General features: G+C 38.0%; 1 protein-coding gene across 1 annotated transcript; it reads left to right on the top strand.

Moving 5' to 3' along the window:
* Positions 1–261: 261 nt before the first annotated feature.
* On the top strand, positions 262–26,012 carry DDHD2 (DDHD domain containing 2). The gene is made up of 18 exons (XM_082715420.1): positions 262–1,737; positions 3,205–3,432; positions 4,158–4,348; positions 4,950–5,039; positions 5,583–5,703; positions 7,358–7,447; positions 8,582–8,717; positions 11,597–11,805; positions 12,079–12,146; positions 13,218–13,340; positions 14,918–15,013; positions 16,041–16,169; positions 16,275–16,430; positions 16,700–16,802; positions 16,941–17,111; positions 17,975–18,137; positions 23,269–23,376; positions 23,831–26,012. Exons 2-17 carry the CDS (start codon positions 3,213–3,215, stop codon positions 23,348–23,350), a joined length of 2,148 nt encoding a protein of 715 aa, XP_082571546.1. The 5' UTR covers positions 262–1,737; positions 3,205–3,212; the 3' UTR covers positions 23,351–23,376; positions 23,831–26,012.
* The last annotated feature ends 139 nt before the right edge of the window (positions 26,013–26,151 follow it).

The following is a 26,151-nucleotide window of genomic DNA, read 5'->3' as shown; positions in this document are numbered from 1 at the left end:
CTCAGGTCATGATCCCAGCGTCCTGGGATCGAGTCCCACATCGGGCTCCTTGCTCAGCAGGGAGCCTGCTTCTCCCTCTGCCTCTGCCTGCCATTCTGTCTGCCTGTGCTCGCTCTCTCCCCCTCTCTCTCTCTAAAAAAAAAAAAAAAGAAGCCACCATTTGTTGAACTTTAGTGTAGCATTAAAAAGAACAGTCATAATTGTCTGAAGAAGCTATTAAAATACTTCTTCCTTCTCCAACTACATAGTTGAAGGAGGCTGGGTTTTCTTCATATACTTCAACCAAAACTAAAGTTGTAATTTGAATGCAAAAGAAAATATGAGAATCTAACAATTTTCTATTAAACCAGACGTTAAGGAAATTTATAAAAATGTAAATCAATGTCCTGCTTTCCCCTGATTTTTTTCATTTTGGAAAATTACTTTTCCATTAAAAAATTCATTTATAAGAAATGGGTTTTTAATGTTATTTTAAATGAATTAGTAAACATTTAAATTTGTTTTAATTTCTACTAAACAGTGATAGATACAACCTAAATAACAGTACACTTTAGGGTCCTCAACAAAGGAAAAACCACTGATATCGAGGATACAGAGATTTGGAGACAGAGGACCTAAATTCAAGGTCTGATTATGTCACTTAAACGAGTTTAGGTAATTACTTAGGTCCAGCCTCTGAAGACAAACACTATGTTTGCTATTTTGGCTCCATCATGTACCGATAGTATGATTTTGGTAAGTCATTATACCTCTGTAAATAGAACTATAGTCTGTACTTAAAGTTAAGGTGAGGACTAAATGGAATTACACTATGTCATCGTGTTTGGACATAAATAGCTCGTTTCCAGCCTCTCGTGCAGCTTTTAAATCTGGTGAAGCTCACCTCTACATTTTTTTTAGACGTATGTTTTGGCAGCCTCGAAATCCTAAGAAACGTAAGCGGGAGGGGGCAAAGCCCCATAGATAAAGTTTTTTATTGTTTTTTGTTGTTGTTGTTGTTGTTGTTTTGTTTTTTCTTCAAATGCCAACGGTATCCATTCTCTACACCCAGAAATGGAAACTGCGGCTTGCGCCCTATTGTCCAATCGCTCGCTATGGGCGTGGCATCTGCGTCTCTTTCGGGTTCTCGGCATCTCTCCTGGCCCCTTAGTACAGTTAGCCAGAGTAGTACCAGCGTCAGCGCGTCTCTTCCCATCTAGTTTTCTAGTCTACCAAGTGAGGGGGCTGGGCTGGTTAATTCTGAAGAAGCTTTCTTTCACTGAAACTCAAAATGCTCCCATACACCTACAACGTCTTATCCCCCATCCCCGCCTTTCAAAGACCTCCGACCTCAGACGGAGATCCCGCGCGCCATCCGGGAGCGGAGGGCACGCCCCACGCAACGCCCGCGCGCCCAGCGCTTCGGCTCCCTGCCCGCAGGAAGGAGCCACATCTCGCGCGATTCCTTCTACCTCTCGCGACACTTCCGGCCAGTCTCCTGCGGCCCTCCTTGCCCCACCCATCGTTTCACGCCGCGGCCCGCACCACCTCACCTCTGCTCTCTGTAGCCCGACCTGCTGCTCGCCCGCTGGGAGCGCAGTGGAGCCCAGTGTTGAGTCCGAGCCTGGCGGGGCCGCAGGCTCCGCCCTGCTGCGCTCCGCCCCGCCCCGCCTGGGCTCGGGGGAAAGGCCGCCGCGGGGACATGTCGTGCCCCCCTCAGCGAGGGCAGGAGTGTGTGAAAGGCAGCGGGGCTGTCAGGTGAGCCCGCGACGGCGTGTTGGGGTGGGCGGCTGGGCGGAGGGAGGCCACTGAGCTGCGGGTTGGAGGCATTGCGGGATGGGGATGCCGGTGGCGGAGGAGGACGCGATGCCTGAGGCAGAGAAGAGAGGTGCTGTGTGGACCACCGCGGTGGCGGGGAGCGGGGAAGTGACCTCGGTCCGGGTGAAGGGGCCAGGCTTGCCTTAGTACGGACTGCGCTTGTTCCATCGGTGGCTCCGCTCCTCTCTGCAGGGCTGCAAGCGGGAGGAGGCAAGTCCCCGAGCTCTGAGGTCCCATATCTGGGCTGCAGGAGGCCCAGGGTTGTGGGGGGAGAGGGACGCGCCAAGGTGGCGGAGGTAAATTGGTGTCAGGAAGAAAGGTGAAGCGGCCGAAAGGCTGGAGAGCGTTCGGCCAGAGGAGGCCAGGAGTTTGCCATCCCGCTGCTCTCGGTGCTGAGATACCAATAATGCTCATTCCCCTCAAACTGAGTACACTCGCGTGTGTGAAGTGTTCCTTGCCTGGTGGTCTGAGTGTTGAAGGGGTAGGACCACACAGGTCAGAGTCGTGTTTGAGAGAAGGAGGCATTTGAGGTCACTTGTTACTTTTCTCCTGAGACTTGGACGGTGGGAGTGGGTACGCGCGTGCGCACAGTGGCTCAAACTAGGGTTCGTGTTTTCAGAATTTGTGCCCTAGTCACTAATTAAGTACACTTCAAGGTGTACTTAATAGGTGACAGGGTCTTAAGTGAATAGTTTTACTTTCAGTATTTTAAGATTCCGATAAGCATGTAAGTGTGTAATGATAGGGGCCTGGAGCCTAACATCTAGATGTTATTAAGACAGGTGGAGTAAATTTTTTGCCTTTAGTAATAGATTTAGATTGAAATTGGGATAAGATGTTTTGTTGCAATCAAGTTTTTGACCATGTGTTTCTTCTGATTCTGGGTTTGTCTTTTTTTTTTTTTTTAAGTCATTTTAATTTTATTTTTAAAAATTTGTATTTATTCGAAAGACAGAGAGAGAGTGAGCAAGAGCAGGAGCAGGGGAAGGAGCAGAGGGAGAAGGATACTCCCCGCTGAGCAGGGAGCCCAGTGTCATGCAGGGCTCCAGAGCCAAGGGCCTTGAGATCATGACCTGAGCCAAACGCAGGTGCTTAATTGGCAGAATCATCCAGGGCCCCCTCTGGTTTGTCTATATTAAAGCCACGCAGTTTTCTGAGAGAATTGGGAAATCAGTGTAAGGTGGTTGGACTGACTATAAAAAGCATTTTGTTTAAACCTCCCCCTCAAATTCAGCTGTTAATTTGCATGTTATTTCTGTATTGAGTTATGTGGCCCCTTGAGATTTTCTTTTCCAGAAATGACACCGTAAAATGTTGTCAGTTGTGTGTGTGTGTGAGAGAGAAATTTCACTTTTAATAGAAGAAGAATGATTTTTCCCAATAGTTTTCTTGTATCTTGTCTTTTAGAGAGCGAAATGTCATCAGTGGAATCACACCAGGAACAATTGTCCCAGTCAGATCCATCCCCGTCACCAAACTCATGTAGTTCCTTTGAGCTGCTAGACATGGACACTGGCAGTTTGTATGAGCCAGTTTCTCCTCATTGGTTTTATTGTAAAATAATAGATTCTAAGGAGACATGGATTCCTTTCAACTCTGAGGATTCACAGCAGCTGGAAGAGGCATATGGATCTGGTAAGATGGAAATGACTTCTGATAGATTAAGACTTTTCTCTCAGTCTACTATAATAGTTCTTATATTGAGTGCTATTAAAAATATTAGATTTTTTTCTAGTTTTCTCTGTAGCATTTTTTTGGGCCATTCTCCTGTAGCATATTTATATAGAAATAGAAGTTTTATATTACTAACCAGTCACATTATAATATTTAAGAATTTGGTTTATATTTGAAAACAGTACTTAATATAATTTCCGCATAGTTATCTAATTCTATTTCTTATATTCTAACATGTTTCAGTTTTTCTTTATGAAGAATGGAGGCATGTCACATTGCAAAAGAATGAATTCTAACTTGTTACTTGTTTTTTCTTCCTTTATGAAACAAGAATGATGCTGGTAACTTTTATCATTATGATGGTCATGGTTGTTAATTTACTTTTTGGCCTCAAGAAAAAATTCAGAAAGCCTTATATACTTTGTTTAATGGGACACTACTGTCTCAGAAAAAGAACAAAACAGTATTTGGGTATTATTTTTTTCATGTTTCATTAAAGCCAAGAATGGTTTTGATGGTTTGTGAATTAGTTTAAAAATATCAATTCCATTTTGTTTAATGTTTAGGCAAGTAGAATATGTTCATTCTTAAGTCTCATTACATTATTTAGAGTATAACTCAGAATTGTATTTTGGGAGGTTTATTTTGATATATGTACTTCTTTCCCCCTTTGCAATCCTTGATAGGAAAAGATTGTAATGGGAGAGTTGTCCCCACTGATGGGGGCAGATATGATGTGCATTTGGGGGAGAGGATGCGGTATGCTGTATACTGGGATGAGCTAGCGTCAGAAGTAAGACGATGTACCTGGTTTTACAAAGGAGACAAGGATAATAAGTATGTTCCCTACTCAGAGAGCTTCAGCCAAGTATTAGAGGTATTCCTTTGAGCCCTTTTGACTTATTTTCATTTTTTTTCTTCTTCTATTTAGTAGTCTTTTCTTGTGACTTGTTTTTGTGAAATTTCTAGGAAGAGTTTGTTGTATCTGGATCCATTTATAGCATATCTTTTGCTAGTTTCAAGATAAAGTAGTTTTTATTTTCAGATTTTAAGATACTATGTAGAGTGTTATGCCTTTAAGTTAAAATTTTTTCCCTAATGGTGATCATTGTTAATAATATTTAAATTATGACCACAGGATTGGTCTTTTAGCCTTTTATTTTTCTGGCTGGAAACAGTCTGAAATTTGCTTTCTTTAAATTGGAGTAGACATTAATATTATTGAAAGAAGTATATCAGAATATGAGTAGTGATTTTCTGTAGTCTAGATGATGAAAATAAGAGGGAGTTTTTTTGCTGTATACTATTATCTGTTGTAATTTTAAAAGAATTTTCAAATATTTGATACATTGGAGTTGGATATTGTTTATCTAGCAGTATTGTTTAATTGTTTATCTAGCAGTATTCTTGTAAAAAAAAAGTTCAGTTTTAATAGAAAAGCTATTAGAGAAATCTAATGAAATGTATTTTCTGTTAAGGAGACATACATGCTTGCTGTAACTCTGGATGAGTGGAAAAAGAAACTGGAGTCTCCTAACAGAGAAATTATTATATTACACAATCCAAAGGTAAAGCAAATTAAGCTTTCTTTCATGTGGGATTAAAGGTTAATTGCATTACTACGGAGAACTTAATTGGTTTCTTTTTCATAGCGATTCTATTTAGGATACCCTTTGGAAATTTTTACATTGCATTCACAATTATGAAACTTGTAGCCAGTGCCACCATTTTTTTACCTTCTTCACCTTATACAAAACAGTTTTCTTAGGGAAAATTACAACACTATAAATTAAGAATATCACTGACACATTATGTGGGCATATTTTACATGTGTAGGGTATTATTGAAAGATCTGTTAGCCTGATTTTTTTTTCTTTTTTGGCTTTATTGAGGTATAATTGACAAAGGCATAAGGTATTTAATATGTACAACATTGGCCTACTGTATTTTCAGGGTTCTCATTTCAGGCCATCAGAGTTGGGTATCAAAACTCTAGTTGAGATTTGACTATGTATTCTGTCTTGAAAAACCTGTTCCTATCCCTGAGAATGTATAAATAGAGATGTCTATAATGCAGAATATATTTATTGCTTTGATCTTTTTTATTTAAGCTTATGGTGCATTACCAGCCAGTTGCAGGGTCCGATGAATGGGGTTCAACACCCACTGAACAGGGTCGACCAAGGACAGTGAAGAGAGGGGTTGAGAACATTTCTGTTGACATTCATTGTGGTAATGTTAATTGTTTATTTTTTCTTCTGATGGACTTGTTTATGACTTAGGTGGGGCAGAGGGAGAAGGAGAGAGAATCTCATGGAGATTCTGCACTGAGTGTGGAGCTGGAGGTGGGGCTCCAGCTCATGACCCTGAGATCACAACCTTAGTCACTGAGAATCTTAATAGATGTAAAAATCTATTTTAAAGTTGCTAAGTATATATATTGTGGGATGGGTAAAATTTGGCAGTACTAATCAAGAAGTCACTTGGTACAAATAAACTGATTTAGTCCTAATTTTAAGAAGTGTGATTCTGCCTATTTGATTAAAATTAATCAATTATTAATTCTGGTAAAATTAATTAGTCAAAAATTAATTCTGGTAACTCCTATTCTTGAAGATTGTGAACTAAGGAAAATTTTTTCAGTGAACTTTAGTGGTTATCCATTGCTATCTAGCTAGGGCCATTTATGGTTGGTTCCACAATATATTTAACTAGATTACAAAATTCCTTTTTATCTCTGAGAGGAGATGGCTTGTTTTAGTCTTACTATAATTTAAAAAGATGAGTTTAGGGGCACCTGTCTGACTCAGTCAGGGGACTGTATGAATCCTGATCTCAGGGTTGTAAGTTCAAGCCCCATATTGGGTATAGAGATCACTTAAATAAAAACTTTAAAAAAATTAAAAGATGAGTTTAAAATTTTAAGGTTTATATATACACCAGACATTATTGGTATAATTGATAAAAATGGACTATTAGATAAAAGCATTCTACCAGCGTAATGTTGCCTGAATTTGATTACTGTGGTTATTTAAAAAAATATTCTTAGGAAATACGTATTAAAGTATTTAAAGGGTTAAGTATTTAAAGAGGTATGATGTATGTAGTCTAATAATAGATGCAACCTGCTTCCAGGTGGTTCAAGAAAATGAATGTGTGTGTAAACACACATAGAAAATAATAAAGCAAATGTAAATGTTGAAGTGTCAAATTTATAAAAAGTATATGAGAGTGTCGATACAATTCTTTTTTTTTTTTTTTTTTATTTGTTTGACAGACAGATTACAAGTAGGCAGAGAGGCAGGCAGATAGAGAGAGAGGAGGAAGCAGGCTCCCCGCCAAGCAGGAAACCTGATGTGGGGCTCGATCCCAGGACCCTGGGACCATGACCTGAGCTGAAGGCAGCGGCTTTAACCCACTGAGCCACCCAGGTGCCCCGAGTGTCGATACAATTCTTTCATGTTTTCTGTAAGCTTGCAGTTATTTCAAAATGAGAAGTTTAAAGTCTGAAAAATTTTTTTATAGATTTATGTCAAGATAAATTAGAAACATGGTAAAATCATTATTTTACTAAGTAAATTATAGGACTGTTTGTGTCCTTTAAATGATCTGCTTGGGATGCCTGAGTGGCTCAGTCGGTTAAGGGACTGACTTGATTTTGGCTCAGGTAATGATCTCAGGGTTACAGGATTGAGCCTCTGCTGAGCTTATCTGTCTCTCTCTGTTCCTCTCTCCACTTCTCAAATGAATAAATAAATTCTTTTAAAAAAATGATTTTGTATTTTAATTTGCCCATTTTGTAACTTATTCTTTGTGAATGTTTGACTATAAACAGAGTTTAAGACTATTTATATGAAATGTTTTTTCTTTTTACTATCATTTACAGGAGAACCTTTACAAATAGATCACTTGGTTTTTGTAGTCCATGGGATTGGACCAGCTTGTGATCTCCGCTTTCGAAGCATTGTACAGTGTGGTAGGTTTGCAAAGCATGTAAGATTAAATCATTTAAGGGGGAATATTAGTCAGTGCTCCTGTGAGCTGAGATAAAGTGTTGCTTTTAGTCTTTTATCTGCATAATAAGATTTGGAGAGCTAAAGACAGGTGGCAAGGTAGTAAAGCTTCTTAACTTAGACCTAAAGTACTAGTGAATTCCTTAGGCTAATAGTTTATAATCTTAACTAATAAATCTTGAATGAACAAGCCCTTAATCCTTATAAAATTGTTTTATGAATGTGATGGTCCTCTTTCTAACCACTCCAAATTTAAAGGGAACCAAAAATATGATATAGTTTTTTTTTTAAATTTTTTAAAATATTTATTTATTTGACAGACCGTGAGCAGGAGAGGGAAAACAGGTGGGGATGGAAGAGGGAGAAGCAGGCTTCCCGCTGAGCAGGGAGCCTGATGTGGGGCCTGATCCCAGGACCCTGGGATCTTGACCTGAGCTGAAGGCAAACACTTAATGACTGTGCTGCCTAGGTGCCTCGAAGATACAGTTTAAATGAATAACAGAAACTTAAGTGATCCATTGTATGATAAAGCTCTTGATATTCTACTTGGAATATTTAGGTCATTAGTATAAGTTGATTTTAAAAGGTAGTGTCTTCTAAAACTTAATAGTACATATTCAGAGTCTCCCAACTTGGGAATCTTCTACTGGTTAATGCTTCTAAGCAGAAACCTTCTGGAAGGTTAAGACTGTTGTAGTATGAATTTCAAATAGCAGTTTTTTGGTTTTTTTTAAAATCTAAAATATTGGTTAGAGGTTGTTTATAAGAATCAGAAAGTTAGTTAGGAATCTAACTGTAAGGCCATTGACAGAGTCATGTGATTTTTTTGTTTTTTAAAAAATTGAAATAGTTCCCATGACACAGAAGTTTTGAAGTTAACTTTTCTTTAGATAAAGTGTTTTGTATAGTAAAATAATGTTCTGTGTTAAGGGAATAGCTTTTGTGCACTGATATTTCCTGAATACCACTTTGCTGTTTTTCACTCAAGTAAATACGTGTTCTAAGCAAACAGAGAGAGCATAATTATGTGATCTATTACATCCTTATTCTCTGAATTCATTGCTTCCCTGGTATGCATATGTTAATGTCTTTTCCAGTTAACGATTTTCGCAGTGTTTCCTTGAACCTGCTGCAGACACATTTTAAGAAAGCCCAAGAAAATCAGCAGATTGGAAGGGTAGAATTTCTTCCAGTCAACTGGCATAGTCCTTTGCATTCTACTGGTGTGGATGTGTGAGTAACATCTTATGTCTTTGAGTTGTTAACTAAGATTGTAATGCATTTTCTGATCATTGATATGGTTGGGATATTTCTGCTATAGCTAATTATATAAAAATTTGTTCAATGAGAAGTTTTTTGTACTTCTATGTCTTTTCTTAGAGATACATTATTAAATGCTGACCTGGTTAGGAGTAAAGAACTGTGTGTATTTTACAGTATGTCTTACTAGCTTATTAGTATTTCTATTATAGCTATTATTATTTCTTTAGCATTAAAACCAAACATTGCTTTATTCCTATAGTGTATAAGCATTTCCATCTTTAGATGTCAAAGCCAGCCTACCTCAAGATGTACAGAGTATTTTGTCATTCCTTTTGTGATCATATTTAGATAATATTTCCATGTTGGGGGAAAAAAGGAAATTCCTGAACATTAAGTTATTAGCATTTATAATCCGAGTTATAATTCATACAACTTTTAAGTGATGGCTTTCTTAAATCACAAACCCTGTTTTGTTTGTTCATTTTAAGGTAATGTCAGAGAAGTTTGCCTTATATTAAGGATATTTCAGAGAGCTGTAGGCTCTCCAGAAAGAAGTGTGTTCATAATATAGTTCTAGGATAGAATGGCAAATGCTTTTCTGGAAGATAAAGGAAGTAGTCAGTATTATTTCCATGTTGGTCTTGGAAATGGCTTTTCTGATTCTGTGTCTCTCAGTTCTTAATACCGTATGATTTGAGCATATTCCATATGCTAGATGTTGTAGTATGGTGTTGCTTTTACTAGATAGAGTTCACATTCTTCAGGTTTGAGCTGATGCTAAGAGGTTCCTAAGGGCAAATTGCTCCCTAAACTACAGAAGCTGTTGAATCTTTGAGGACTCTTTCTGGGTATTTTGAGAAAGCTTTAACTGGAAGTTGATTTGGATAATATCAGCATGGTTTTTCTTTTTGAGATATTCTGTTTGCCTTTGGCATCTGGTAGTCTCTCTTTCAGCTTTCAGAAATTCCGCATTGAGAAAGGGAGCTGATCCATTTATCATTTGACTTGTGATCAAAAACCTTAATGCTGAGAATTCTAGAAAAATCATCTTGTATTTTCTGTCTTTAAAAATTCTTTATTACAGAGAATTTTGTATACAAAAATAGCTTATATAATGAATCTTCATATACAGATTATGATTACCCCGGGCAAACAAACCTCAACACGTGGCCAGTTCTGCTCTATCCATTATTTTTCAACCTCTGTCTACTGCCCATCCCTCCACCATATCATTTTTGAACCAAATTTTATTATATCATTTCATCTGTAAATGTATGTTTGTATATTAGAAAGGACTTTTATTTATTTTTTAATTAACATATAATGTATTTTTTTAAAGATTTTTTATTTTATTTATTTGACAGAGAGAGATCACAAGTAGGCAGAGAGGCAGGCAGAGAGAGAGAGAGGAGGAAGCAGGCTCCCTGCCGAGCAGAGAGCCCAATGCGGGACTCGATCCCAGGACCCTGAGATCATGACCTGAGCCGAAGACAGCGGCTTAACCCACTGAGCCACCCAGGCGCCCTAATGTATTGTTTTTATTCAGGGGTACAGGTCTGTGAATCATCAGTCTTACACAACTCACAGCACTCATCATAGCACATACCCTCCCCAGTGACCATCACCCAGCCACTCTATCCCTCCCACCTCCCTCCGCCCCAGCAACCCTCAATTTGTTTCCTGAGATTAAGAGTCTCTTATGGTTTGTCTCCCTGCCGGGTCCCATCTTGTTTTTTCCTGAGATTAAGAGTCTCTTATGGTTTGTCTCCCTGCCGGGTCCCATCTTGTTTCGTTTTTCCCTCCCTTCCTCCCATGACCCCCGCCCTGCCTCTCAAATTAATTATATCAAAGAGATCATATGATAATTGTTTTTCTCTGATTGACTTATTTCACTTAGCATAATATCCTCTAGTTCCATCCACATCATTGCAAATGGCAAGATTTGGGGGGGGGGTTGATGGCTGCATAGTATTCCTATATCTATACCACATGTATATCTATACCACGTGTATATCTATACCACATCTTCTTTATCCATTCATCTGTTGATGGCGGAAAGGACCTTTAAAAATATATTAACCATAACACCATTACAGACCTAAAAAAATTATTTTTTTTAAAGATTTATTTATTTATTTGAGAGAGCATGCATGAGCAGGGGGAGGGACAGAAGGTTGGGGAGACAAGCAGACTGCCTGCTGAGCACCCAGGTACCCCTAAAAAAGTTCTTAATATCAGCACATATACAGTGTTTAAGTTTCCAGTTGTCTAGTAAATGTAATTTTATACATACACAATTTATTTATTTTGGCTAAAGATTTTATTTATTTATTTGACAGAGAGAGAGAGAGAGAGATCAAACACAAGCAGGGAGACAGGGAGGTAGAGGAAGAAGCAGACTCCCTACTGAGCAAGGAGCCCGACTTGGGCCTTGATCCTAGGGCCCTGGGATCATGACCTGAGCCAAAGGCGAAGCTGAACTGACTGAGCCACCTGGGAGCCCCTTGTTGATTTGTCTTTTTAAAGTCTCTTAATCTCTTGATTACCTTTCCATCTCTTATCTCCTTGTAATTTGTGTATTAAAGAAGTTGTCTTGTAGAGATTCTTACTGACTTTTGCTGATCACATCGTTTTGACTTAATTAAACATGTCTCTGAGTCCTTTGTGTTTCCTATTAATAGATATTATCTCTTGTATCTTTAAATATCTAAGTCTAAGCTTAAAGGCTAAGCTGGATAATAACTTAGAGGACGTTATAGAATGTATTAGGTTTTTCTGCTTAAAATATATATGTGTGTGTGTGTGTGTATACATATATATATATTTTTTTTTCTTCCCCCCACCCCCAGAGATCTGCAGCGAATAACTCTGCCCAGCATTAACCGCCTAAGGCACTTCACCAATGACACAATTCTGGATGTCTTCTTCTATAATAGCCCCACCTACTGTCAGACTATCGTGGACACAGTTGCTTCTGAAATGAACCGAATATATACACTTTTTCTTCAGAGGAACCCTGATTTCAAAGGGGGTGTATCCATTGCTGGTCATAGTTTAGGTAACAAATGAATTCTCTGTGATCAGAGAGGACTATCACATATTAAGGACACCTGTTTTTGAAGTACAATATCTTACCTATATCACATTTAGAGGTCTAGAACTGGTCTGTGATGAAGAATTTGGAAGGGGTTGGAAGGGGGTGGTGGTGGATTGGAAAGAAAAACTTTCTGCTTCATAGATTTTGCTACATGGGTAATTGGCTTAATACTTCTTGTATAAAAGCTGTGTAGTGCCAATACTTAGAAATTGTCCCTTCTTTCTTCTGTTTTAGGTTCACTTATTCTGTTTGATATACTAACAAATCAGAAAGATTCTTTGGGGGATATGGACAGTGAAAAGGTAATTTAGATATACAGATATACTTCTCTTATACCATTATACCATTTCTTTGGGTGGATTTTTAGATTTTAGACGTACTTTTTTGTCTTTTTGCTTAGTTTAGTCCCATACCATAACACATTAATTTTATATTTATTTTAATTTTAATAGACTTATCTCTTGGTATCTTCTTGGATGACAGAAGCAAGATAGTCATAAGCTTCCACAAATATTTTCCACATTCTAAAATAACTATAGATATCTTATTTTCCATTATAAATATGTACTTCTCTTCTGTTATTAGAATTATAGAATCATCTATAATCAGTTCAATTATAGAATCATTGAACTGAAAGGGAGTTTACATATAAGGAAATGAAGAATGAATTGGACACAAAATGATATAATGTGTAGAAATTCCATTTGAAAGCAGTGGGGGGACTTGGTGTTTAAACATCTTTTGTAGGGTGCCTGGGTGGCTCAGTCAGTTAAATGCCTGCCTTTGGCTCCTGTCATGATCCCAGGGTCTTGGGATCGAGCCCTGAGTCTGGGTCTCTGCTCAGCGGGGAGTCTGCTTTTGTCTCCCTCCTCCGCTCGCCCTGCTTGTGCTCTTTCACTCTCTCACATAAATAAATAAATAAAATCTTTAAAACAAAGCATCTGTAAAACAAAGTCCTGTGACACATTATAGTTTTGAATTAGTATTTAGCATATACTATCTTGTATGTTTTCTCTTTTTATATAAGTGTCTTATTTCTGTTGTTGGACTGTGAGTTCTTCCAAGACGGGCTTTATTTTAGATTGTTTTATGTCTTAAATGCTCTTTCTGTAATAAGAACTCAATGAATGTTTTGTTAATGAAGATGAAGAACACTTTGATAATCATTCATGCATTCATTTAAAAACATTGTTTCAACTAAAGTTGCATACTTAGAGATTACTTTATATTTTGTACAAATTACAATTTATTTAAAGTTATGTATATCTTTATATAGAACTCTTATATAGTACATTATTTTTATTGCTAGTAGTACTAATAAAGGACCGTCTAAATGAATTTAGAGAGTATGAGCTTTACAATTTAATTTTTAGGATGCACCAAATATTGTCATGGATGAAGGAGACACACTGACGCTAGAGGAAGATTTGAAGAAACTTCAACTCTCTGAATTCTATAATCTCTTTGAGAAGGAGAAAGTAGATAAGGAAGCGCTGGTAAAATAATCTTTTAAAACTTCATGCTAGGGGCGCCTGGGTGGCTCAGTGGGTTAAGCCGCTGCCTTTGGCTCAGGGCATGATCTCAGGGTCCTGGGATCGAGTTCCGCATCGGGCTCTCTACTCAGCGGGGAGTCTGCTTTCTCCTCTCTCTCTGCCTGCCTCTCTGCCTACTTGTGTTCTCTCTCTGTCAAATAAATAAGTAAAATCTTTAAAAAAACAAACAAAAAAACTTCATGCTTATACCATTTTTAATATTTTTAGGTTTATCTTCATCTTAGTGCTGACTAAGAGCCTGCCCTTCAGAAGCATTTTAGTCATAAAAACTCTGTTATCATTAGTAATGTCCTTTAGCATTATTTATGTGTTTTTTATCTTATAAAGTGATCTTTGCTTTGTTGGAGACCAAAGTTCAGAGGAGCCATATTGACAAACATACAGTGATAGAGCAAAGACTAAAAAATAACATAGCTCAGAAAACAGAGTAAGAATGAATGACCACTTATCATTCCAGCTTATTTTCTCTAATACTTCAAGAGCCGTACTGTTGATATTTGCTTATTTGTTTTTGGTTTTCTGCCACTTTTTTTTTTCTTTTTTTTCAGGCTTGCAATACATTCATTCATTTAATAGGTATTTAGTGAATGCTTAATACGAGCAGGCATGCTCTACCATATACTTGACTAGAGATAGAGTGGTCAGTAAGGTATTAGGTAAACCATAAACATCTTATATAAACATAAACATTGGGGCACCTGGGTGGCTCAGTGGGTTAGGCCGCTGCCTTCGGTTCAGGTCATGATCTCAGGGTCCTGGGATCAAGCCCCACATCGGGCTTTCTGCTCAGCAGGTAGCCTGCTTCCCTTCCTCTCTCTCTGCCCGCCTCTCTGCCTACTTGTGATCTCTCACTGTCAAATAAATAAATAAAATATTTTATTTAAAAAAATAAATAAATAAAATAAACATAAACATTGTGTTTATGGCTTAGTGGGGAAGACACATATCAAATAAACATAATTAATTACAATAGTGGTAAGTTCTAAGTTGGAAAAGTACATAGTAGTATTAAGAATGTATAATAAGACTAGTAATCTGGAAGGGTGAAGGAAGACTTAACCTAATCAGGTGAGTAGCACCTAAGCTGAGATCTTGATTGTTAGTTTGTTTCATGCTCAGTGTTTGCTGTATGTTCTTACTGCTTATGTCCATGAGTAGGGATAGAATCTTTCTCAGGACTATGACATCTAAGTGTGGAAATCAAGGAATGTTCTTTTGTCATGTAGGTAGATACCCACTTCTGTAGGGTGTTTTAAATACGTGTATATGTATAATAATACAATGTAATCTGTACTACTGTAGTATTGATACTATAGTACTGATACCTTTTATTCTTCTTTAGGCTTTTATGAATAAAGTACTTTTTTCCCCTCAAAATTATTAATGATGTTGTACCAATAGGGACCCCTATTAATATAAAAAAGAATAGTAGTGCTTGGGTCTCATTCCTCTCAGAGAACAGGACATTTAATTCTTTTTATTTTGCCTAGAAATAAGGATATTTGATTTTCTGTACCTAGGCTTTATGTACTGACAAAGATCTTCAAGAAATGGGAATTCCCTTAGGACCAAGAAAGAAGATATTACACTACTTTAGGACCAGAAAAAATTTAATGGTATGTGTTTAATATAGCTTGTAGGATTAAATGGTTTTTGACATCCTTATATCCTCGTGCTTTGTGATGTGGTTAGGCAGCTAAGCAACTTTGTTAACTGATCTTTGGCTCTCCTTAGAAATTAAACACATTTTCTTAATTGATATCCTTAAAAAATGTTACTAGCTTCAGAAGTCTTGTCTCCCTTGGAGTCTTCCCCCCATTCCATTTTTTAAAATTCCATAATCACTTTATTGAAATATAATTCATATCACATACCATAAAATTGACCCTTTTAAAGTATACAATTCAGTCATTTTTAGTGTATTTGCAGAGGTGTGTCATGATTACCACTATCTAATTTGAGAACTTTTACATCACCCTAAAAAGAAACCCCATACTCATTAGCAGTCACTCCCCATTCCCCTCTCCTGTGAACCACTGGTCTACTTTCTGTCATGGTGGATTTTGTTGTTCTGGATATTTCATCTAAATGGAATTATATAGTGTGTGGCTTTTTGTGACTGGCTTCTTTTGCTTAGAATAATGAATTTGAGGTTTATCCATGTTGTAATAGTACTTTTACATTTAGTTTTTTCACCCACTAAATTCCTTTCCATATCTTAGCAGTTATTTTTCAACTTTGTAGCAGATTGCTTAGTTCTTATTTAAGGCAGACTTCGTGGCCCAGTATCTCTATCATTTTGTATACCCATAGAGACGTTCTACTTAAAAGGGAGTTGTGCTTCATTGAAACCCTTAGCGGCCCTCGGTGTTCCTCTTTATCATGCTCTGCTGTTGTTTCTCTCATAATGGATGCCTAAAGTTTCAGCTGCTGCCCAGATAGCTGTGTACAGCTTTCACTGATTTAGAGCATGTAAGGATGTCCGTTCATCACTTAGGACAACTTTTGTTTTCATCAGCTTTATCTGTTTTCTGAGACTCTTCCTAGAATTATTCAAAACTTTCCTAAGTATCCTTTCAGACTGTGTATTTCTTTGGATATTTTTACAACATAACAGCTCCATAGAATTATTTTATTCTTTAGGGTATTAATAGACCAACCCTGCAGCCAGCTTCAGGGGTGACCATATCTGACATCCTCAAAGAACCAGGCTTCTGCAGTAAAACCAACGCTACTGGAAATGGTGACTATCTGGATGTTGGCATTGGGCAGGTAACAATACTAATTATCTTGAGTCATTTCATTGCGTGCCATTGGTATGGTAGGAACAGAGGTCACTTGTTATCAGTGAGAGATACTTTTTTATCTTTTTTCCAGGTGTCTGTAAAATACCCCCGGCTCATCTATAAACCAGAAATATTCTTTGCCTTTGGATCTCCCATTGGAATGTTCCTTACTGTCCGAGGACTAAAAAGAATTGATCCCAACTATAAATTTCCAACATGCAAAGGTTTTTTCAATATCTATCACCCTGTAAGCATTGGACAGCTCTTGTCTTTTCACCTGAATATTAGAGCTTATTGATAAAGAACATATACTTTCCTGTTGTGTTGATTTGCTTTTTTCTATACTATTTTATGGTAATGAGACAATTTACAATAGTGTGAATCTGAAAGTGATGGGGCAAAACTACTGAAGTTTTTGTTTTTTTATGAGTTTATGATTATTCTTGCCTGATACATAGTTCCTAAGGCGGTCTTTCTTCAGCAGAGGTATCTGTAGCTATTATTTTTCCTATGTAGTTTGATCCTGTGGCCTATAGGATTGAACCGATGGTGGTTCCAGGAGTGGAATTTGAGCCAATGCTAATCCCACATCATAAGGGCAGGAAGCGAATGCACTTGGGTAAGTCTGAGTACAGAACTTTTAATTCTAGATGTCTGGTCAGTGCAGACTGACTGGACCTCATTCACTTTGTTTAACTGTGTTGGACACTGAACTGTTTGTAAACCATTTAATGTTCTTTATTCAAATACGTTTCAGAATTGAGAGAGGGCTTGACCAGGATGAGTATGGACCTTAAGAACAACTTGCTAGGTTCACTGCGGATGGCCTGGAAGTCTTTCACCAGAGCTCCATACCCTGCCTTACAGGCTTCAGAAACTACAGAAGAAACTGAAGCAGAATCTGAATCAAGTTCAGAAAAGCTGAGTGGTCAGTGATACTATACACTTTGATTTCCTTCATTAGGTCTGATAAGAGTCCATAGTGTGTATTTCTTACTCATGGTATAGAACCAATACTATGAGCCCTAGTGAGCCTTCCCCTCGGCTAGTCTTTTCTATGATCTAAGAGCCACAAATTATGGAAAAACATTATTTGTGAGGAAAAATGTCAAGAGTAGCTGAATATCTGGTACAGAGGCTTTAAAAGACATCCCTTACGGGGCGCCTGGGTGGCTCAGTGGGTTAAGCCACTGCCTTCGGCTCAGGTCATGATCTCAGGGTCCTGGGATCGAGTCCCGCATCAGGCTCTCTGCTCCACAGGGAGCCTGCTTCCTCCTCTCTCTCTCTGCCTGCCTCTCTGCCTACTTGTGATCTCTCTCTGTCAAATAAAAAAATAAAATCTTTAAAAAAAAAAGACATCCCTTACTTGGGAACTCTGGAAGTGAGGTTAGGAGCCTCCTCTGTGAAGCACCTTGCTTTCATAGGGCAATGTCATGTATTCATTGGTCGGTTTTATTTTCCTGGCTCGGCACTAGCTAGTATGCTCTCCTCTTAATTTCACAGTTAATGTTGCATTCTTTCTGCTTTAATTTTCAAATACTAAAGATTTCTATCCTATTTAGTTTATAAACCAGAGGCAAATGAATTAGCTGTCAGAGGTACGGGAAAGCAATGGGATTGAACAAGTCAGTATGCCTTGAGGAGAAGCTTTAAGGGGCTTGAGAGGAGGAAGGTGCTTTCTGAGCAGAGAATACCTCACCCTGCTATAACCTTGGTAGTCTGAAGGGAAGTAAGGACAACCTTGGATGGCCAGAAGCTTTTAGATTGTTATTATGGGTCTTCTATGTCCAGATGTTAACACAGAAGAGACCCCTGTGACAGTTAAAGAAGAAGTCCCACCCATCAATGTGGGAATGCTGAATGGAGGCCAGCGCATTGACTATGTGCTACAAGAGAAGCCCATTGAAAGTTTTAATGAATATTTATTTGCTTTACAAAGCCATCTATGCTATTGGTAAGTGAAGTTTGTTTTTGTTTCTGGGTGTTGTTTCTTTTCTTTCTTTTTTTGGGGAGGGGTCTAATTGTTTCAAAGCTAGTTGATAGATATAGGAAAGGAAGGGTAGGCTTAGTGTACATTTGGGATTAGAGTGATTTCTCTTTTAGACAGTTATAAAATAACACAATTATATCATTTAAATAAATCTGATTTAAACACATTGTTTTTTTACTTTGCAGTTGGGTAGAGCATGGCTGATGATGCCAGCAACCATGAGTTCAGCTAGTTTAGTTTTAAAAGTGGTGTCTTTTGGTCATTGGTGGGGGAAAGGAAGGGTACATATTATTGAACTGGAACAAATACATTACTGTTGCTAAAAGTATTGTAAACTCATTTGAAAGTATTTACAATAGCTAGATCAGAATTTATTATTTTCGTTTTAAGTTTATACTTTTAATATTTAAATGTTTCTTCCAGATTTATTGATATAATTTACACATTGTATAAGATGTTCAACCTGATTTGATACATGTATATATTGTGAAATGATTAACACCTCCATCACTTTACATAATTACTCTGTGTACACACACACTGTGTGTGATGAGAACATTTAAGAATTACTCTCTTAGCAACTTCCAAGTATATGATACGGTATTATTAATTCTAGTACCATGTTGTACATTAAATCCCCACAACTGGGCACCTGGGTGGCTCAGTGGGTTAAGCCGCTGCCTTCGGCTCAGGTCATGATCTCAGGGTCCTGGGATCGAGTCCCACATTGGGCTCTCTGCTCAGCAGGGAGCCTGCTTCCTTCTCTCTCTCTCTGCCTGCCTTTCCATCTACTTGTGATTTCTCTCTGTCAAATAAATAAATAAAATCTTAAAAAAAAAAAAATCCCCACAACTTATTCAACAGAATTAATCATTATTAAATATAATTATTTGATGTGTTATAGAATGGATTACTAATGCTTATTGAAATTCATACATTATAACAGAAAAGAACATAATCAGCAAATAAATTGAAACTAAAGAAAAAGATAGCTAGGAAAATAAGATGGATGGGTAATAAGGCTTCAGAAATGCATGCTTTTAGGTTTTCTTTTAAGATTTTATTTATTTATTTGTTAGAGAACAAGCAGAGGGAGCAGGAGGCAGAGGAAGAAGACGACTCCTTGCTGAGCAAGGAGCCCGATGTGGGACTTGATCCCAGGATCCTGGGATCATGATCTGAGCTGAACGCAGATGCTTAACTGACTGAGCCACTTAAATTGTGATTATTTAATTTTTAAAAAGTTTTTATTATATTTTACTTTCTAAAGGTTTTTAAAATTCATTCATTTGAGAAAGAGACCATGAGAGCATGAGCAGGGGAGAGGGGAGGAGAGAAAAAGAGGGAGGGAGGGAGAAGGAGAAGCAGACTCCTTACTAAGCAGGAAACCCTACATGGGGCTGGATCCCAGGACAATTCCAGGACTGGGCTCAATCCTAGGACCCTGAGATCATGACCTCAGCCAAAGGCAGATGCCTAACCAACTGAACCACCCAGGTGCCTTGTTTTTTTAAGTTTTTATTTAAATTTCAGTTAGTTAATATATAGTGTAATATTAGTTTCATATGTACAATTTAGTGCTTCAGTACTTCCAGATAGCTGGTGCTCATCACAAGTACACTCCGTAATCCGCATCACCTATTTAACTCTTCCCCTCATGTACCAACCCTCTGGTAACCATCAGTTTGTTCTCTATAGTTAAGAGTCGATTTCTTGGTTTATGTCTTTTTTTTTTTTCTTTGCTCATTTATTTGATTTCTTAAATTCCACATAGGAGTGAAATCATATAGTATTTGTCTTTCTCTGACTTATTTCACTTGGCATAATACTCTCTAGCTCCATCCTTGTCATTGCAAGTGGCAAGACTTCATTCTTATTTGTGGCTGACTGGTATGCTGTGTGTATATACCACCTATCTCTATCCATTCATCTATCGATGGACACTTGGGCTGTTTCCATAATTTGGCTGCTGTTGATAATGCTGCTATAAACATTGGGGTCCTCAGTGGCACAGTTAGTTGAGTGCCCAGTTCTTGGTTTTGGCTTGGGTTGTGATCTCGGGGTGGTGGGATTAAGCCCCATGTTGGGTTCTGTGCACAGTGCAAAGTCTTCTTGAGACTCACCCTCTCTCTCCCTAAGCCCCTCCTCCCTATACTTCCTTGCTCTCTCAAGTAAATAAATCTTTTTTTTTTTAATTTTATTTATTTATTTGACAGAGAGATCACAAGTAGGCAGAGAGGCAGGCAGAGAGAGAGAGAGAGTGCGAGAGAGAGGGAGAAGGAAAAACAGGCTCCCTGCTGAGCAGAGAGCCTAATTCGGGCTTGATCCCAGGACCCTGCGATCATGACCTGAGCCGAAGGCAAAGGCTTAAACCGACTGAGCCACCCAGGCAACCTTCAAATAAATTAATCTTTAAAAAAATTGGGGGGCACCTTCGTGGCTTTGTTGGTTGAGCCTCTCCCTCTAGGTCAGGTCATGATCTCTGGGTCCTGGGATTGAGCCTAGCATTGGGCTTGGTCAGCAGGGAGTCCTTGGTCCCTTGCTCAGCAGGGAGTCTGCTTTCCCCTTTCTTTCTCTCTGCCCCCCCCCCCGTTTTGGTCTCTGTCAAATAAGTAAATAAAATCTTAAAAAAAAAATCGGGATACATGAATCCCTTTGAACTAGTGGGTTTCTGAGATTCTGGTTGTGATTGCAGATATTTTGTCTACAGATGAATTTGGGGAGAATTGACATCTGAATAATGCTGAGTCTTCTGATCCACAAACACAGTATCTCTCTGTATTTTGGTCTTTAATTTCCCTTAGCAATGTTTTGTAGTTTTCAGTGTATGTATTTTGCGTACTATAGGGTTTTTTTGAATTCTGCTTATTTATTCATGAGAGACCACATGAGCATGTGAGCAAGGGGAAGGAGAAGGAAGAGAGGAAGAAGCAGGCTCCCCACCAAGCAGGGAACCCGATGTGGGGCTCAATCCGAGGACCCTGAATCATGACCTAAGCTGAAGGCAGATGGCCAACCTACTAAGCCATCTAGGCACCCCACACTATAGTTTTTAAGTTGCACGCCTTGTATGCTCCTTTCTCTTTTCAGATCAGATCAATCTTTTGCCTTTTACTTAAAAAAAAAGAAACTGCATTCCTCCAGTTATGAATAAGATTGAGCATCTTGACATATATTTCAGGACCATTTTTGTTTCCTTTTCTGGGAGTTTTCTATATTCTTTATTCTCTTTTATATTGAAATGTTTTTTTATTGTTGATCAGTCTGTGACGAGTTGCAAATGCCTTTTCCCCAGTTTGTCTTTGACAATTGAAAAGATTGATTTTTATGTGGTCATATTGATTTTTCCTTTCTGGCTTCTAGAATGTGTCATACTTAGATCTTCCTTATCCTCTGAAGAATGCCTTACCACAGTTTATTCTGATATTTTATGGTTTCATTTTTACATGTGAATGTTTGATTCACTTTGGATTTATTCCAGTGACAGGTATAGATCAGCTCAGGTCATTTTCCAGATGCCTCTCCATTTGTCACAACACCGTTAGTGGATTTGAGAGTCTCACTTTATTAAATTCCTATATAGATTTAGGACTATTTCTGAACTTCTTTTCTCTTGATCCATTTATTTATGCACCAGGATCACACCATTTGAATATCTTGTTTAGCTAATACCCCTTGACTGGCATAGGAATTTAACCTTAAATCTGTGTATCCCCCTTAAGTCTGGGGGATAGAAAAAGCATATGAATCCAATGAAACTTTACTTATATTTTGGAAAAATATATCCAAAAATATATATATACAAATATATATATATATGCATACATATATTTTTTTTAACATTTTTTGAATCATGTATCTACTTGAGAATCTAATGAAACCAATGGATTTCTCCCTCTAGATTCTCAAGTAGATACATGATTCAAAAAATGTTAAACCACAGATCTAGAGAAATGTTTGCTATATATCCTTAAGGCAGTCCTTCATGATGTTAATCAAATTTCTTTATGAACTAGATATAAGTAATTGCTTGGGCACACACAGAATGGTATCTGGAAGATACATAAGGAACTGGTAACTTGATTGTCAGAAGATGGGAACTAGTGGTTAACAGAGGTGGAAGTGAAACTTCATTATAACACTCTTTTAGATCTTGATTATGAACTATACGTTGTACTTTTTTTTTTTAAGATTTTATTTATTTATTTGACAGAGAGAGATCACAAGTAGGCAGAGAGGCAGGCAGAGAGTGGGGGTGAAGCAGGCTTCCCGTTGAGCAGAGAACCAGATGCAGGGCTCGATCCCAGGACCCTGAGATCATGACCTGAGCTGAAGGCAGAGGCTTAACCCACTGAGCCACCCAGGTGCCCCTATATATTGTTAAAAAGGTAAATTGGTCCAGTTGGTCACCTTAAAAAATTAAGGTGACCAGCTGGATGGCTCTTCCATATTATTCCAAGAAGACGTTCTGTGGAAAGGGAACAGTTCTTGGCTGGTTATTTACTACTAGCTTTTTTGTATTACCAGACATGATGCTAGACTTTTTAAAAAAAATTGTGGTTGATATACAATTTTATATTAGTTTCAGGTGAATTACTGCTAGTGAATTGGACAATTCAGTGCTCACCATAAGGGTAGCCGCCATACATTATTACAATATTATCAACTATATTCCCTGTGGTATACTTTTCATCTCCATGACTTACTCATTTTATAACTTGAAATTCGTACCTCTTAATCCCCTTCATCTATTTCATCCATCCCCCCACCCCTCTCCCTTCTGGCAACCACGGTGTTCTTTGTATGTATATGAGTCTGGTTTTTGTTCATTTGTTTTGTTTTTTAACTTCCACATATACGTGAAATCTTACGGCTTTTGTCTCTTACTTCACTTAGCATCCTCTAGGTCGATCCACACTGTGGCAAATGGCAAGATTTCATTCTTCTTTATGGCTAAGTAATACTCCACTGTAAAATGAACTTTTGAGAAAAATGAACTTGTAAGGTGGTTGTGTAGATTACATGAGATAATATATGTAAAGCATCTAGTATAAACGTTAGTTTCTTCTTACAACTTAAGTTTTTCTCTTTACAGGGAGTCTGAAGATACGGTATTGCTGGTCCTCAAAGAAATCTACCAAACCCAGGGCATCTTCCTTGATCAGCCTTTACAGTAAAAATGAACCATATATGACTGCTTAATGTAAGTTTTTAAATGTCATGTATGCAGCATAGTTCCTACATATTGACATGTTATGAGGAACAGTGTAGCCTTGAGCTCTTTATAAACGTACTTTTCTGTTGCCTGTCACCAAGATCTAGGTTATTGTTCATTTTTAGAGGGACTCTGGTTAAAATTGCTGAGGAATAAGTGCAATAGCCCGTTTAGACGAAGAGTGTGTGTGTGTGTTTGCTGGTGACTTAGTCCAGTAACACCTGTCACTTTTTTAGGATCTAAACTCAGAATCTAAATAGTTCTTATCACTTAAGTTACCATGGCAACAGTTACAATTTTAATGACGAAGAGCCCATCCTGAGATTTAAGTTCCTCAGCTTCTTAGATGTATAATAGAAAGTTCATGCATTAGACTCCCGAATTCTGCCTGGTCGCCTTCCAGTTGTGACTGCATCGTGACCTCTGTTCCACTCTTCCCTAGACGGACACTGAAGGATCCTCCCCCAGAAAATCCGCCTGCTTGTTGCTGCAGTTTCCCTCTCCTCAGCCGTGTCATTCCTGCATGTTGTCTGTCACTTACTTACCACTGAGGTCTTTGGAAGATAATCTTGTTATCTCAGAAGTGAGAGAAAAAGCAAAGGGAAGACCCTATTACTTTTTACCACTGGCTTCATAGAAGCACTTGCCACTCTTCATAGTGGGGTTTGTTTGCATCTTTAATTCTGGATGATAAGGGCCATCCTCTATTGCTTATTATTTGAGATAGTATGAAGTCTTTTTTGAGTTTTATTTATTTTGGCTTGGTAGAAATTTTTCTAGGAAATTATTATTTATCTTTAGAAAATGTTTCAGTTTGTAAGCAGGCTCTGGAGATTCAGAAGGCATTTTGGGGTGCGCTCATCTCTCATTGCTGTTCTCTGCATTTGGAGGCTAAGTGGGGGTGGAGTTGGGCAGCTTCCTTCGAGCAGCATTTGTTTCCTACAAGTACTGTGTGAAGGCCTGAAGTGTAGCTCACACACAGTATTGTTTACTCTCTGCAGCGGACAGCTGACCGCAAGGATTCACTGATGCTATTCATTGTTTTCCCAGCTGTTCGAGCTGCTCTCAGAGTCTTCAGTGGATAGTTTAGTTCCTATTAGGTGCATCTTTATAAAGCAAAGATGTTATATATTCTAGACCTGTCCTTTTATATTATGCTTCAAATGGGGAGACTCTAGATGACATCTTAGTTATTTGATAGTAACTTCTGTTCTTAAGTTGAGGGCAAAGTCATAAGGGCTGACAAAACCTGAAATCCCATAGCCTTGACAGTAGTACATTTAAGGTGAAATAGAATTTGTGCAAGTCAACCACGATATTCACTTGAGTGAAGGCAGTATTGTGTGTCCTCTTTGAAGACATTTTGTAAACACCATTGCCTGCTTAGGTACCCATAATCCAGAGAGCTTATTTAATAACCTCATGGCACAGGTAGTGTTGGCTGGGCAGGTAGCTTCGGCTGGGAGAAATATTTCTTATTCTGAAAGAAAAATCTGTGCAGCCAGTGCAGAGTCCGTGTCAGAATATGCGAAGTGAGATGTATGTACCTTGCAGATGACGGGTGCATATAGACTGATATTTTCCAGGGCATCTGCTCACCACTGTGCTGTATATTCTTTTTCATTGGTCAGAGTTTGTCATTGACTTTGCAGTTCTCTTTGTGATAGTTCTTTACCCTCTCCTCCAACTTCTATAGGCCTCTCTGTTTATAAAGTGGAATAGGCAGGCAAACTGTGTTTTGTTTTTTATAAAAAAGGGTTTTTTTGTAAATGTATCATGGTTATCCAGTGCATTGGCATTTAACATTTACTTAAGCCATCCGTGTGACAGCCGTGATCTCTATCCCTTTCCAGAGAAACGGAAAGGGAAGGTTAATCACTGTCACCTTAGAGATGGCAGAGGTAGGGCTGGGTACAGGATCCATTCCTGGCCTTTACTTGTCCATCTGCTTATAGACTAATGCTGAGCCACTAAGAAGTGTCAGATATATGGAATACTTTTATTTTCTTTACTATATAAGCTGAGTTTGAAGTAAGGGTTACTGAGAATTAAGTAGCATTCAATTATATTTTAAAGGAGAAGCTTTTGTCAAGTTGTTGTCTTCAAATTTAAATTTATTCTTCATATTAGCAGAATAGCTTAAGAGTAAACCAAAGGATAAGCAAGAAAGAATGAGTCCCTATAACCAAAGATGAACAGCATAACCCTGGATAGCTAGATAAACCACTGTTGGTACTAAGAAAAGTTTTCTGATGGTGAGGGGCAGGCAACTATAAAGGAGTTCCTATCTCGTCTCTCCACCTACGGTATCATTGTGGTTGTGTAGTACACAGGTTAATAAGCTTGATTTAAATTCTTTATTTAGCTGTGTTATTTGCACTATTTCAGTTGTATCATGTGCAATCTCTTGACCAAGCCTACTTTTAAACTCTGTAGGGTATCATTTTATACATAGTCCCCGCTACAGAATTTGTATTGCTTATCTCAGCAAGAGATTGTGTGCACGGAAAGATTAAAAGCACTGATTAGCTTTCTAATATTTTGCACTTTTTGAAATGTTTGTTTTTTACATGATTCTATTTAAAAGTTTATGAAATACTGAAATAAAACCATATTGGCCAGTTGCCTACTTTTACCTGGTTCGATCCATTATACAGAAAATGAATACAGTAATCATTTTCTTCCCCTTTATGTTATTAAAGCTCATTAAAAAAGAAGTTTGGGGTGAAGAACTAATATTTAAGTTCTTTTCCCTTGACTGGT

Source organism: Mustela nivalis (assembly GCF_964662115.1).
Source record: "Mustela nivalis genome assembly, chromosome: 20".
NCBI lineage: Eukaryota > Metazoa > Chordata > Mammalia > Carnivora > Mustelidae > Mustela > Mustela nivalis.
The sequence above is the reverse complement of the archived record's forward strand: the minus strand, read 5'-3'. Positions and strand labels throughout refer to the sequence as shown.